General features: G+C 36.8%; 1 protein-coding gene across 1 annotated transcript; it reads left to right on the top strand.

Annotated features, from left to right (window-relative positions):
• The first annotated feature begins 3 nt into the window (after positions 1-3).
• Positions 4-6,785, top strand: LOC119744742. The gene is made up of 5 exons (XM_038220839.1): positions 4-192; positions 1,670-1,860; positions 2,539-2,699; positions 3,005-3,987; positions 4,663-6,785. Exons 1-5 carry the CDS (start codon positions 103-105, stop codon positions 4,780-4,782), a joined length of 1,545 nt encoding a protein of 514 aa, XP_038076767.1. The 5' UTR covers positions 4-102; the 3' UTR covers positions 4,783-6,785.
• The last annotated feature ends 7,014 nt before the right edge of the window (positions 6,786-13,799 follow it).

The following is a 13,799-nucleotide window of genomic DNA, read 5'->3' as shown; positions in this document are numbered from 1 at the left end:
CATCATGTCATGTGACCAAAATAATGCTCACGTGACCCGAGGCCGATCCTGACCAATCAAATTCATCGTTACAAAGTTGGCGGGTTGCCAAATTTGCTCAAGATGGCGGCGCGCATGGATCACCATCGGCGGAAGAAAATCTGCGATGTTCGGCCCGCATACAGAGACGGTAGAAGCGAAAAAGCTGTGAAAGTAAGTTGACTTCATGAACATGATATTGAAATGTAATTCTGTTTAATTAAATTCTGAAATTGGTCTCGTAACTTCCGGCCTACAGCAGAAATTATATGCCCATTTTCCGGACACATATGGCGATCGTGTAGTGCAGGGCCCCTGTTTTGTTTTGATCAAATTAGAGTAAAAAAAATATTTGTATTGCTCAAAAATCACCTTTAGTTTACAATCAAAAGCAGACTTTTTCAATTCTAACGACACCCGTTTTGCAATTTTGAAGTTAAACAGTTTTTTTAAATAAAAATCGCGAATAAAAAACCTGCGCGGTTTGTGCCTTACGAGCATGCTCAAGCACCGAGCATGCTCAAGGTACATTGCGCGGTGATCGCCATCTTTATTTTCGGGTTGCATGTTGTCGCCACGCTGTCATCGTCATTTTACCCAAAACTTTCCCTAAAAAAATCAAAACCCTGCCCTCTATCTATGACAATGACATACCTGTTTAATGAGAATGTCGCCAACTAGTTTGGTCGGTCTAATAATTTTAAAGTGGATTTTGTTCCCTTACAGGAACCGGGCCCTACACTACACGATCGCCAATATCATGACTATCCAATATGACTTGCAGTAGAAACCATGTTAACGTTACAAATCACGGCAAATTTAATAATTTATGCAATTATCTCAACTTAAATGTATCCTTAAAATGTTAAATGAGAATGTTGTTTTATAAAATCAGTACAACTAGTCCTAGTAGTAGTAGGCCTACTAGTACTAAAAGTACTAGCACTAGCAGTGACCAGGATTTTGTTTTACGAAAAAAAATGTTGTACTGGGGACCGGGGCAGCAGTAGGCCTATACGTCCACCTCCAGAGACTTGGATAAAGCTTGACAATATAACCCGTCACCCACCCCTGCAAATGTACATTGTCAGATCGTGTTTAACTGATGAAATAGGGGCGATTGTGGAGCTCAGAACACCCCAATTTTGTTATTCTTAAAAAATATTTTGTCCCTGACATTTGCAACCTCCAACAATCTTCTCTTAAATATATGGAATTTTGAACAGTATTTTCGGAGCAAGTGTGACTTTCTTAAGTGATATTCAAGTAGCAACCACCGTGCCAATCGACACACTCACACAGCTGTCGCCATGTTTGTTTGTGTGTGCGCATTTGCATAGTTGCCGTTGTCGTTTTACCCCATAATTTCCCTCAAAAATCAAAACCCTGCCTTCTTTCCACAAAATTTATCCTGCAGATATTGAACATGGTGTCATTGTCATCTATTTTGGTGAGTTAAATAGTTAAAAGTGGATTTCGTTATCTTTATAGCAACGGGGTCCTAAACTCCACAATCCCCTAAATAGGCTGTCCAAGCATGTAGAATGTTGCAGTATAAAGCATAACAGGTTGGTGCTGATTCTTTTTTTTTTTCTTTTTAATCTGACATGTCTGAAGTTTAACGTCATATTGCATCCTTTTTATTACCAAGGTGTACACAATCAACCAGGAATCATGCTACCTGATCATCCAGGGCGTACCGGACATCAAAGTCACTGAGGAGTTGCTCAAACTGTTCTCGTTGTATGGCACGATTGAGGAGTACCGGATACTGGAGGATTTCCCAGCTGAGGCATTCACCAAAGTCTACTGGGTCAAATATGTTGAGTTACAAGCAGCAAGGTACTTTTCACGTTCTGCTGTACCATTCAACTAACAAAAACAAGTGGATTTATTGTATTCAAATTTTAAACTCAAACTCCAAGTTACCAATACATGGTTGGTATTTTAACTAATGTGTATACAGATTGAAGTTTTACTATGACGTATGAAGGATTTATTTTCCAAAATGCGATAAACGCCAGTTTGTTACGTTTTAGAATCCCGATCTCTCCCAGTTGCCCAAAGTCAGTTTTGACAGCTGTTAAATAGCTCAACACAATTTAAGCAAACAATAAAGCGAAAAATGAAGATTAGAAACAGCTGTTATACTGTTTGAATTCTTTAAAGCTTGATAACAGTGACAACTTCTTCACTTTTTTCAAATGGATATATATATCGTTTTGAAAAAAATGACTCCTTATACTTGGACGCAAATGAGATATAGGGGAAACAAATAATCTTGGTTCTTTGCTGCAGCCAAAAGCAGCTATTTATTTGACCAAAACTTTAATGTGCACCAAGAATAAAGCATTTTATCTTCCAGAGATAAAATCAATTACATGCATGTTTAAATTTTTGTTTTACTTGTAATTTTGCATCACACTTTGTATCAATTCTGTTGAAAGCAAAATTGTACCAATATATTTTCACTTCAAATTTATGTGTAAAATAATTATTCTGACTCATTTCCATCCCTAGGGTCGCCAAGCGTAAGATGGATGACAGACCCTTCTACGGGGGCACTCTGCACGTCTCCTACGCCCCCGAGTACGAGTCTGTGGAAGACACCGGGCGTAAGTTGCAAGAGAGGAGAAAAGAAGTGGCCAGGCGGCTGAAGAAACTACAGCAGGAAAGTAATGGTGTGTCCAAGTATCTAGTGTTATTTGTAAAGAATAGCCCTATAAATGGGGACTAGATACTAGACTGTCTCTATACATAGTGAGCCCGCTCCCACCAGTAAAAAACATACAAATTTGCATATTTTTTGGAATGGCTTTGAAATATTACAATGGAGGATGGCCAAGATTTTGTATGCATTAGGCATATGTATAGTTTGTGTGATGTTCATTTACATCAGGCTTTGCTGAATCTGTTAAAATATCTGTCTAGATTTTTCTCTAAATTTTCCTCATTCTTATCAATGTTTATGGTTGTATTTCAGCAGAGGTGCCCTCTACTTCTCATGGCAAACCTGCATCAACAATGCAAGATAGCAATGATCCTCTTGCTTTGAAGTCTGGCACTCAGACTTCTACAGGCCAGGACTTGAACAAAAGCCAGCTAATAGGTCCTAGGAAACCTGACTCCCTTCCAAATACATCCACAGACTCGCATCAGTCTGTTAATGAATCTAGTGTAACGTTACCTGGTGATCACAGTGAAGAAATACCAGAGCAACTTCCAGCCCCTCCAAGGACTCTACCCGTTTGGGAATGGGAATATCCGGTCACGTCACGTGACCAGTATCCACGGTTACCAACGGCCCACGCCACCCTGCCTCGAAATTTCAACCCCTACCCCGACGGTTACGAACCCAACATACCAGGTAACCAACACAAAAATAACCTCACACCCATGTCAAACACTGTTACGAACACTGAGGGGATACCTGTGACAACCACGGGTGCTTCGGACTTGGGCCAAACAGGTGCAAGACCGAAATTCAAACTTGGACGAGACAGTCATCGTGGCGACAGCGCAAAGGAGGAGAAAAACCAAAGGCCTCGGTTGAGATTCCTGGAGCGTGTTGCTTGGCGGGAGAGCGGTAAACACGGAGGAGTGAAGTCAAGAAGTGAGACACCATCTCAGGACGGAACCTCTGCCAATAACAGGACACGCCCAGTTTCCTTAAAAGGACCACACCCTGATCAGTGTTCAAACCCACCCACCCAAACCTCTGGTCGTGTTCCGCCCAACCTGCAAACTTCATCGTTTGTGCCACGGCAGTTGCTCGGCAAACGGAAGCACACCACAGAATCCTCACAACCAGAGCAAGCAGGATTTGGTTTGAGTTGTGAGGGAGGAGCAGGGCACTCTGAGCAGAGGGGGCACGGTGATACAGGGTTGACGGAGGCAGAGACACCACCTGTCACAGGGGATGCTTCATTTGACAGGACTGTGCAGAACATCAGGAGGCAGATGAGAAATGTAAGTATCACTAATTATTTCAAAACGGAGCCATCTAGAGTTCAGTTTCATGGAGTACTACTCTCAAAAACACTGTTTTAAAAACAAACTTGGAATGTCAAAATGAGCTGAGAAGTAAGCAGCTGAGAAATGAGCTGAGAACTAAGCAGATCTCTTGGGTGCTCAGCAAAGACATGATCTGGGTGGGGCGCTGTGGTCGAGTGGTTACAGTGTTCGACTCTTGTGCTGTGGCACACATCTTCGAACCCAGACGGGAGCACGGTGGTTGCGTTCTTGGGCAAGACACTTTACTGCAATCGCCTCTATCCACCCAGGAGTATGAATGGGTACCTACATGTGAAGGCAGAGACCAGATTGCGCTGACCTTGAGCTGCTGCAGAAACAAATGGTCTCATGGCCTGATGAACAGGGGTAATAATTGTGAAGTGCTTTGAAACCATTGGTATAAAGTACTACAATGTGTATGAATGTAAGCACCAAATTATAATTATCCTTGCATTATCATTGCATTTTAGTTCTTAGATTAATACTTTTCCCACACTCTAAGCCTGAACTCTTAAATATTTGTTTGTGAATCTTTTTATCAGAATCATTTTGCAAATTTCTGTAGCTGCAAACAAAAGCACCTATTTTGGAAATGGCCTTAGTATTGTTTTCTTTCCTTTCTGTCACAAGGTTGTTCCAGCACGCAGTCAGGTGGCAGGTGTACAGCAGCAAGTAGCACCTGCACCTCAACCTGCAGCAGCAGCAGCACCAGCAGGTGGGCCATCAGCTACCAAACGCCCGCGGATCTAACACAGTAGCTGCAACAGCAGCTGGGCCATCAGCTACCAAACGCCCGCGGATCTAACACAGTAGCTGCAGCAGCAGGTGGGCCATCAGCTACCAAACGCCCGCAGATCTAACACAGTAGCAGCAGCAGCAGGTGGGCCATCAGCTACCAAACGCCTGTGGATCTAACACAGTAGCTGCAGCAGCAGGTGGGCCATCAGCTACCAACCCCCTGCAGATCTAACACAGTAGCAGCAGCAGCAGGTGGGCCATCAGCTACTAAACGCCCGCGTATCTAACACAGTAGCTGCAGCAGCAGGTGGGCCATCAGCTAACAAACGCCCGCGGGTCTAACACAGTAGCTGCAGCAGCAGGTGGGCCATCAGCTAACAAACGCCCGCGGGTCTAACACAGTAGCTGCAGCAGCAGGTGGGCCATCAGCTAACAAACGCCCGCGGGTCTAACACAGTAGCTGCAGCAGCAGGATGGCCATCAGCTACCAAACGCCCGCGGATCTAACACAGCTAATTGTGATTAATGTGATCTGGGAGATGTGAGGGTGGTGCTCCATCTGAAATGGCGACACTGGACTGGATCAATCTGTAGACAGTTGTACCTTGAGGGTCTTAGATTTTAGGCTTAACATGGCAATACATTTTGACGGTAATAACCCTAAGGCTACACGCTTACAATTGTGTCTGTTGTTGCCGTGTAGAGTCCCAAAACTAAAAACCACACAGGACGTGTTCACTCATGTCGACAAACGACTCATCGTCGCATCCAGTAACATGAATCACAGGCTGATTTAAAAGGCAAGACCATTTCCGATGTCGCCCCTCTTTGCTCCGAGATCCGCAACAAAATAAATGTTCGGGAGCCAAGAGTGCAAATCCCCTGACCTACTTTCCCTAATGCGACGGAGGATTATAGCTGAACTAAGCCGCACGCACACACATGAGGGGGGGGGGGGGGGGGTGAGGATGAGAGACAACACAAATCAGGCCGCGGGCGTGTGACCCTATTCACAGCTCTGTCTTCCGCTTAGACTTACTGGCAGCCGGTGCTAAGAGTTCTGTAATTGTTCGCAGTAATCAGTTAAAACCACAGGCACCTAAGTGTTTAGCGTGAGTCAGGGAGGTTGATAGGAACAGGAAGATAGAAAGCCAATTAGTTCTCTTTATTCGGTGCAGGGATGCGGTTTAGGGCTGTGTTTTACGTGCGGACTTGTTGTGTAACTTGGAGTTTGAAAGTCATAATCAGTTTATTATTGGGGGGGGGGGGCCTTAAAAAAACAAGTGTTTCTGAAGAGTCTTTTGTATTGTAGGAATGTTAATTATTCAGGCATGCAACTTTTCCTCGGATCTGCTGGTTTTTGACTTCTCATGAATGCCATCACCAATCGAAAAAAACTGTACAAAATCTTGTATGGTTTGGAGTTTCCTCGTTTTTTGCCCTCTAAATTCCCAGTTGCATGCCTGATTATTACTGGTATTGAAAGCCGACAATTTATCAAAGTGAAAATACAGCTATTAACTTTGACGCTTGCAGAAACCTTTAATGCGAAGGTGGTGAGCAAAGGGTGTTTAATATTTGATTTGTAGAATTTGTTTCATTGACTTCCATTTTATAAGTTAACTTGTATTTTGTCATTTATTTTTTTTATTAAGTTACCGATATATTCATAAGTCAGTGCTCCTAATAAAAGAATTAATTATGAGGCCAATCTGAAAAGTAAAATGAGACATGAGAATTATAGTCTGAAATGAAATCCATGGAATCTTGAAAGCCTACTCTCTCTCTCTCTCTCCGATTTTTGTTTCTTTTAGATGACTGTTGGGAAAGTAGACTGTAAGAAATCGATTCTTAGATTTCAGTCTTATTTAATGGGAAAAAAATATGTTATGTTGCACAATTGAAAAATATTATCGTATTGCAAACTTTGCATTCTTCGTTATTCCAAAATATGAATTATTGTATAATTTTGTACTGTAAATTTGTGGAAAAATAAATACTTTATGAAAAGAAAATGTTCTAATGTACCGGTAAATAAGTTATTTGAACTGAACAAGTTATTTGCTAAAAACAATTTACAAGGGGTTAACCTTGCATTGGTATCAAAATTTAGCATAAGTTTGATTTTCTTCCAAAATTTACTGAACTCAATCAAAAATTAATTTGCAAGTTTAGCCTTGCTTGCAAGGGGTTAGCCTTGCATTTTTATGAAAATTTGGCCAAAATTTAATTTTCTTCCCAATTTACTCAAATCACTCAAAAATTAATTTGCAAGGGGTTAGCCTTGCATTTTTATGAAAATTTGGCCAAAAATTGATTTTCTTCCAAATTCCTCAAAACACTCAAAAATGTATTTGCAAGGGGTTAGCCTTGCATTTTTATGAAAATTTGGCCAAAATTTGATTTTCTGCCAAATTTCCTCAAATCACTCCAAAATTAATTTGCAAGGGGTTAGCCTTGCATTTTTATGAAAACTTGGCCAAAATTTGGTTTTCTGCCAAAATTACTCAAATTACTCAAAAATTATTTTGCAAGGGGTTAGCCTTGCATTTTTATGAAAATATGGCCAAAATCTGATTCTTTTCAAAATTCCTCATATCACTCCAAAATTAATTTGCAAGGGGTTAGCCTTGCATTTTAATGAAAATTTGGGCAAAATCTGATTTTCTTCCAAATTTCCTCAAATCACTCAAAAATTAATTTGCAAGGGGTTAGCCTTGCATTTTTATGAAAATTTGGCCAAAATCGGATTTTCTTCAAAATTCCTCAAATCACTCAAAAATTTATTTGCAAGGGGTTAGCCTTGAATTTTTATGAAAACTTGTCCAAAATTTGATTTTCTGCCAAAATAACTCACATCACTCAAATATTTATTTGCAAGGGGTTAGCCTTGCATTTTAATGAAAATTTGGCCAAAATTTGATTTTCTTCCAAATTTCCTCAAATCACTCAAAAATAATTTGCAAGGGGTTAGCCTTACTTTTTTATAAAATTTTGGTCAAAACTTGACTTTTCTGGAAACGACCTAGAAACACTTTAGGAGGCATGATTAGCATATTTTCATCATTCTAAAGTGATAATTTTGAAAATTTGGGCAAATACAAAGGATTTTTGTCCGAAAATTAAAAAAAAAACAATTAATTTTTCCAATATTGTTGACGCCATATTTCTTTTGAACACCACATATGGCCTGAGAATTTTGGGAATATGTTCTAAGGGCCATCAGGCATCTTCCTAGCAATTTTCAAGCAATTTCATATTTTGGCCAAAATTGAAAAAAAATGCAAGGGGTTAGCCTTACTTTTTCATCAAATTTTGGTCAAAAATTGTCTTTTCTGGAAACGACCTAGAAACACTTTAGGAGGTATGATTAGCATATTTTCATCATTCTAAAGTGATAATTTTGAAAATTTGGGCAAATATAAAGGATTTTTGTCCTTAAAATAAAAAAAAAACAATTAATTTTTCCAATTTTGTTGACGCCATATTTCCCCTGAACACCACATATGGCCTAAGAAATTTTGGGAATGTGTTCTAAGGGCCATCAGGCATCTTCCTAGCAATTTTCAAGCAATTTCATATTTTGGCCAAAATTGAAAAAAATGCAAGGGGTTAGTTAGCCTTACTTTTTTATCAAATTTTGGTCAAAAATTGTCTTTTCTGGAAACGACCTAGAAACACTTTAGGAAGCATTATTAGCATATTGTTATCATTCTAAAGTGATTATTTTGAAAATTTGGGCAAATACAAAGGATTTTTGTCCGAAAATTAAAAAAAAACAATTAATTTTTCCAATTTGTAGACGCCATATTTCTTTTGAACACCACATTTGGCCTGAGAAATTTTGGGAATGTGTTGTAAGGGCCATCAGGCATCTTTCTAGCAATTTTCAAGCAATTTCATATTTTGGCCAAAATTGAAAAAAAATGCAAGGGGTTAGCCTTACTTTTTTATCAAATTTTGGTCAAAAATTGACTTTTCTGGAAACGACCTAGAAACACTTTAGGAGGCATGATTAGCATATTTTCATCATTCTAAAGTGATTATTTTGAAAATTTCGACAAATACAAAGGATTTTTGTCCGAAAATAAGAAAAACCAATTAATTTTTCCAATTTTGTTGACGCCATATTTCTCTAGAACACCACATATGGCCTGAGAAATTTTGGGAATGTGTTCTAAGGGCCATCAGGCATCTTCCTAGCAATTTTCAAGCAATTTCATATTTTGGCCAAAATTGAAAAAAAATGCAAGGGGTTAGCCTTACTTTTTTATCAAATTTTGGTCAAAAATTGTCTTTTCTGGAAACGACCTAGAAACACTTTAGGAAGCATTATTAGCATATTGTTATCATTCTAAAGTGATAATTTTGAAAATTTGGGCAAATACAAAGGATTTGTGTCCGAAAATTAAAAAAAAACAATTAATTTTTCCAATTTTGTAGACGCCATATTTCTTTTGAACACCACATTTGGCCTGAGAAATATTGGGAATGTGTTGTAAGGGCCATCAGGCATCTCTCTAGCAATTTTCAAGCAATTTCATATTTTGGCCAAAATTGAAAAAAAATGCAAGGGGTTAGCCTTACTTTTTTATCAAATTTTGGTCAAAAATTGTCTTTTCTGGAAACGACCTAGAAACACTTTAGGAAGCATTATTAGCATATTGTTATCATTCTAAAGTGATTATTTTGAAAATTTGGGCAAATACAAAGGATTTTTGTCCGAAAATTAAAAAAAAACAATTAATTTTTCCAATTTGTAGACGCCATATTTCTTTTGAACACCACATTTGGCCTGAGAAATTTTGGGAATGTGTTGTAAGGGCCATCAGGCATCTTTCTAGCAATTTTCAAGCAATTTCATATTTTGGCCAAAATTGAAAAAAAATGCAAGGGGTTAGCCTTACTTTTTTATCAAATTTTGGTCAAAAATTGTCTTTTCTGGAAACGACCTAGAAACACTTTAGGAGGTATGATTAGCATATTTTCATCATTCTAAAGTGATAATTTTGAAAATTTGGGCAAATATAAAGGATTTTTGTCCTTAAAATAAAAAAAAAACAATTAATTTTTCCAATTTTGTTGACGCCATATTTCCCCTGAACACCACATATGGCCTAAGAAATTTTGGGAATGTGTTCTAAGGGCCATCAGGCATCTTCCTAGCAATTTTCAAGCAATTTCATATTTTGGCCAAAATTGAAAAAAATGCAAGGGGTTAGTTAGCCTTACTTTTTTATCAAATTTTGGTCAAAAATTGTCTTTTCTGGAAACGACCTAGAAACACTTTAGGAAGCATTATTAGCATATTGTTATCATTCTAAAGTGATTATTTTGAAAATTTGGGCAAATACAAAGGATTTTTGTCCGAAAATTAAAAAAAAACAATTAATTTTTCCAATTTGTAGACGCCATATTTCTTTTGAACACCACATTTGGCCTGAGAAATTTTGGGAATGTGTTGTAAGGGCCATCAGGCATCTTTCTAGCAATTTTCAAGCAATTTCATATTTTGGCCAAAATTGAAAAAAAATGCAAGGGGTTAGCCTTACTTTTTTATCAAATTTTGGTCAAAAATTGACTTTTCTGGAAACGACCTAGAAACACTTTAGGAGGCATGATTAGCATATTTTCATCATTCTAAAGTGATTATTTTGAAAATTTCGACAAATACAAAGGATTTTTGTCCGAAAATAAAAAAAAACCAATTAATTTTTCCAATTTTGTTGACGCCATATTTCTCTAGAACACCACATATGGCCTGAGAAATTTTGGGAATGTGTTCTAAGGGCCATCAGGCATCTTCCTAGCAATTTTCAAGCAATTTCATATTTTGGCCAAAATTGAAAAAAAATGCAAGGGGTTAGCCTTACTTTTTTATCAAATTTTGGTCAAAAATTGTCTTTTCTGGAAACGACCTAGAAACACTTTAGGAAGCATTATTAGCATATTGTTATCATTCTAAAGTGATAATTTTGAAAATTTGGGCAAATACAAAGGATTTGTGTCCGAAAATTAAAAAAAACAATTAATTTTTCCAATTTTGTAGACGCCATATTTCTTTTGAACACCACATTTGGCCTGAGAAATATTGGGAATGTGTTGTAAGGGCCATCAGGCATCTCTCTAGCAATTTTCAAGCAATTTCATATTTTGGCCAAAATTGAAAAAAAATGCAAGGGGTTAGCCTTACTTTTTTATCAAATTTTGGTCAAAAATTGTCTTTTCTGGAAACGACCTAGAAACACTTTAGGAAGCATTATTAGCATATTGTTATCATTCTAAAGTGATTATTTTGAAAATTTGGGCAAATACAAAGGATTTTTGTCCGAAAATTAAAAAAAAACAATTAATTTTTCCAATTTTGTAGACGCCATATTTCTTTTGAACACCACATTTGGCCTGAGAAATTTTGGGAATGTGTTGTAAGGGCCATCAGGCATCTCTCTAGCAATTTTCAAGCAATTTCATATTTTGGCCAAAATTGAAAAAAAATGCAAGGGGTTAACCTTACTTTTTTATCAAATTTTGGTCAAAATTGTCTTTTCTGGAAACGACCTAGAAACACTTTAGGAGGCATGATTAGCATATTTTCATCATTCTAAAGTGATTATTTTGAAAATTTGGGCAAATACAAAGGATTTTTGTCTGAAAATTAAAAAAAACAATTAATTTTTCCAATTTTGTTGACGCCATATTTCTTTTGAACACCACATATGGCCTGAGAAATTTTGGGAATATGTTCTAAGGGCCATCAGGCATCTTCCTAGCAATTTTCAAGCAATTTCATATTTTGGCCAAAATTGAAAAAAAATGCAAGGGGTTAGCCTTACTTTTTCATCAAATTTTGGTCAAAAATTGACTTTTCTGGAAACGACCTAGAAACACTTTAGGAGGTATGATTAGCATATTTTCATCATTCTAAAGTGATTATTTTGAAAATTTGGGCAAATATAAAGGATTTTTGTCCTTAAAATAAAAAAAAACAATTAATTTTTCCAATTTTGTTGACGCCATATTTCCATTGAACACCACATATGGCCTGAGAAATTTTGGGAATGTGTTCTAAGGGCCATCAGGCATCTTCCTAGCAATTTTCAAGCAATTTCATATTTTGGCCAAAATTGAAAAAAATGCAAGGGGTTAGCCTTACTTTTTTATCAAATTTTGGTCAAAAATTGTCTTTTCTGGAAACGACCTAGAAACACTTTAGGAAGCATTATTAGCATATTGTTGTTATTCTAAAGTGATTATTTTGAAAATTTGGGCAAATACAAAGGATTTTTGTCCGAAAATTAAAAAAAAACAATTAATTTTTTCAAATTTGTAGACGCCATATTTCTTTTGAACACCACATATGGCCTGATAAATTTTGGGAATGTGTTCTAACGGCCATCGGGCATCTTCCCAGCAATTTTCAAGCAATTTCATATTTTGGCCAAAATTGAAAAAATGCAAGGGGTTAATAGCCTTGCATTTTTATGAAAATTTGGCCAAAATCTGATTTTCTTTCAAATTTCCTCCAATCACTCAAAAATAAATTTGCAAGGGGTTAGCCTTGCATTTTTATGAAAACTTGGCCAAAATTTGATTTTCTGCCAAAATTACTCAAATTACTCAAACATTATTTTGCAAGGGATTAGCCTTGCATTTTTATGAAAATTTGGCCAAAATCTGATTTTCTTCCACAATTCCTCAAATCACTCCAAAAATTATTTGCAAGGGGTTAGCCTTGCATTTTAATGAAAATTTGGCCAAAATTTGATTTTCTTCCAAATTTCCTCAAATCACTCAAAAATAATTTGCAAGGGGTTAGCCTTGCAATTTTATGAAAATTTGGCCAAAATCTGATTTTCTTCAAAATTTCTCAAATCACTCAAAAATTATTTTGCAAGGGGTTAGCCTTGCATTTTTATGAAAATTTGGCCAAAATCTGATTTTCTTCCAAATTTCTCAAATCACTCAAAAAAATCATATGCAAAGGGTTAGCCTTGCAGTTTTATGAAAATTTGGCCAAAATGTGATTTTCTGCCAAAATTACTCGTATTACTCAAAGATTAATTTTCAAGGGGTTAGCCTTCCTTTCTTTTGAAAATTTGGCAAAAATTTTATTTTCTTCCAAATTCCTCAAAACACTCAAAAATTTATTTGCAAGGGGTAAGCCTTGCATATTGATGAAAATTTGGCCAAAATTTGAAAATCTTCCAAATTTCTTCAAATTACTCAAAAATTAATTTGCAAGGGGTTAGCCTTGCATTTTTATGAGGTGGACAAAATTTGAATTTGTTTTAAATTTTCTCCAATGTCTCAAAAATTTATGAAAATTTGGCCAACATTTTGATTTCTTTTTTTAAAACTATCTAAAATCACTCAAAAATTTATTTACAAGGGATTAACACAACTACAGGGTTGCAATCATGGCAGGCACATTTCACTGTTTATTCTTCAAAATGACAATAGTATGAAAAAAAACACTACTACACTTTGCTATTAAAAAATTGACTAGAATTTTTCTCTAAACACTGATTTAAATTCTAACGTGAGTGTTAAGTAAGCAATGTGGACTATTCCATCTTGTCATTTCCAGTGTCAAATGAAATGGAGTAGTCCAGCTTTAATATCAAAGGAAAATGATGAATCTGTAATCACTGAATTACTAACATCTACAAGTGCAATGTAAAAGAAGAAGCTTAAATAAATACAAAATGCCAACTAATGACTACTACTTATTGTGCTTATTATAATGCAGTCTCCGTTGACAGCAAAACTTTCAAAAATTGTTACTGTTAGTTTACAAAAGCGCCCTCTACTGTTGATGGAGAATCCATCTGAACATTGGGCTCCAACTGAACACCAGGCCCAATTTCACGGCACTGCTAAGCACTAAAATTTGCTTAGCGCAAAAGAAGTCTGGCTTATAAAAGGAGGTTATCAGCCAAAACCCAATGTGATTTTCATGCTAAGCAAACAACAACTGAATACTAATCACGAGCAATATGCATCACGTGGAGTTTTGGCTGATAACCTGC

The sequence above is a fragment of the Patiria miniata genome, unplaced genomic scaffold, assembly GCF_015706575.1.
Source record: "Patiria miniata isolate m_02_andy unplaced genomic scaffold, ASM1570657v1 HiC_scaffold_7, whole genome shotgun sequence".
NCBI classification, from domain to species: domain Eukaryota; kingdom Metazoa; phylum Echinodermata; class Asteroidea; order Valvatida; family Asterinidae; genus Patiria; species Patiria miniata.
This window is presented reverse-complemented; position numbering and strand designations above follow the sequence as displayed.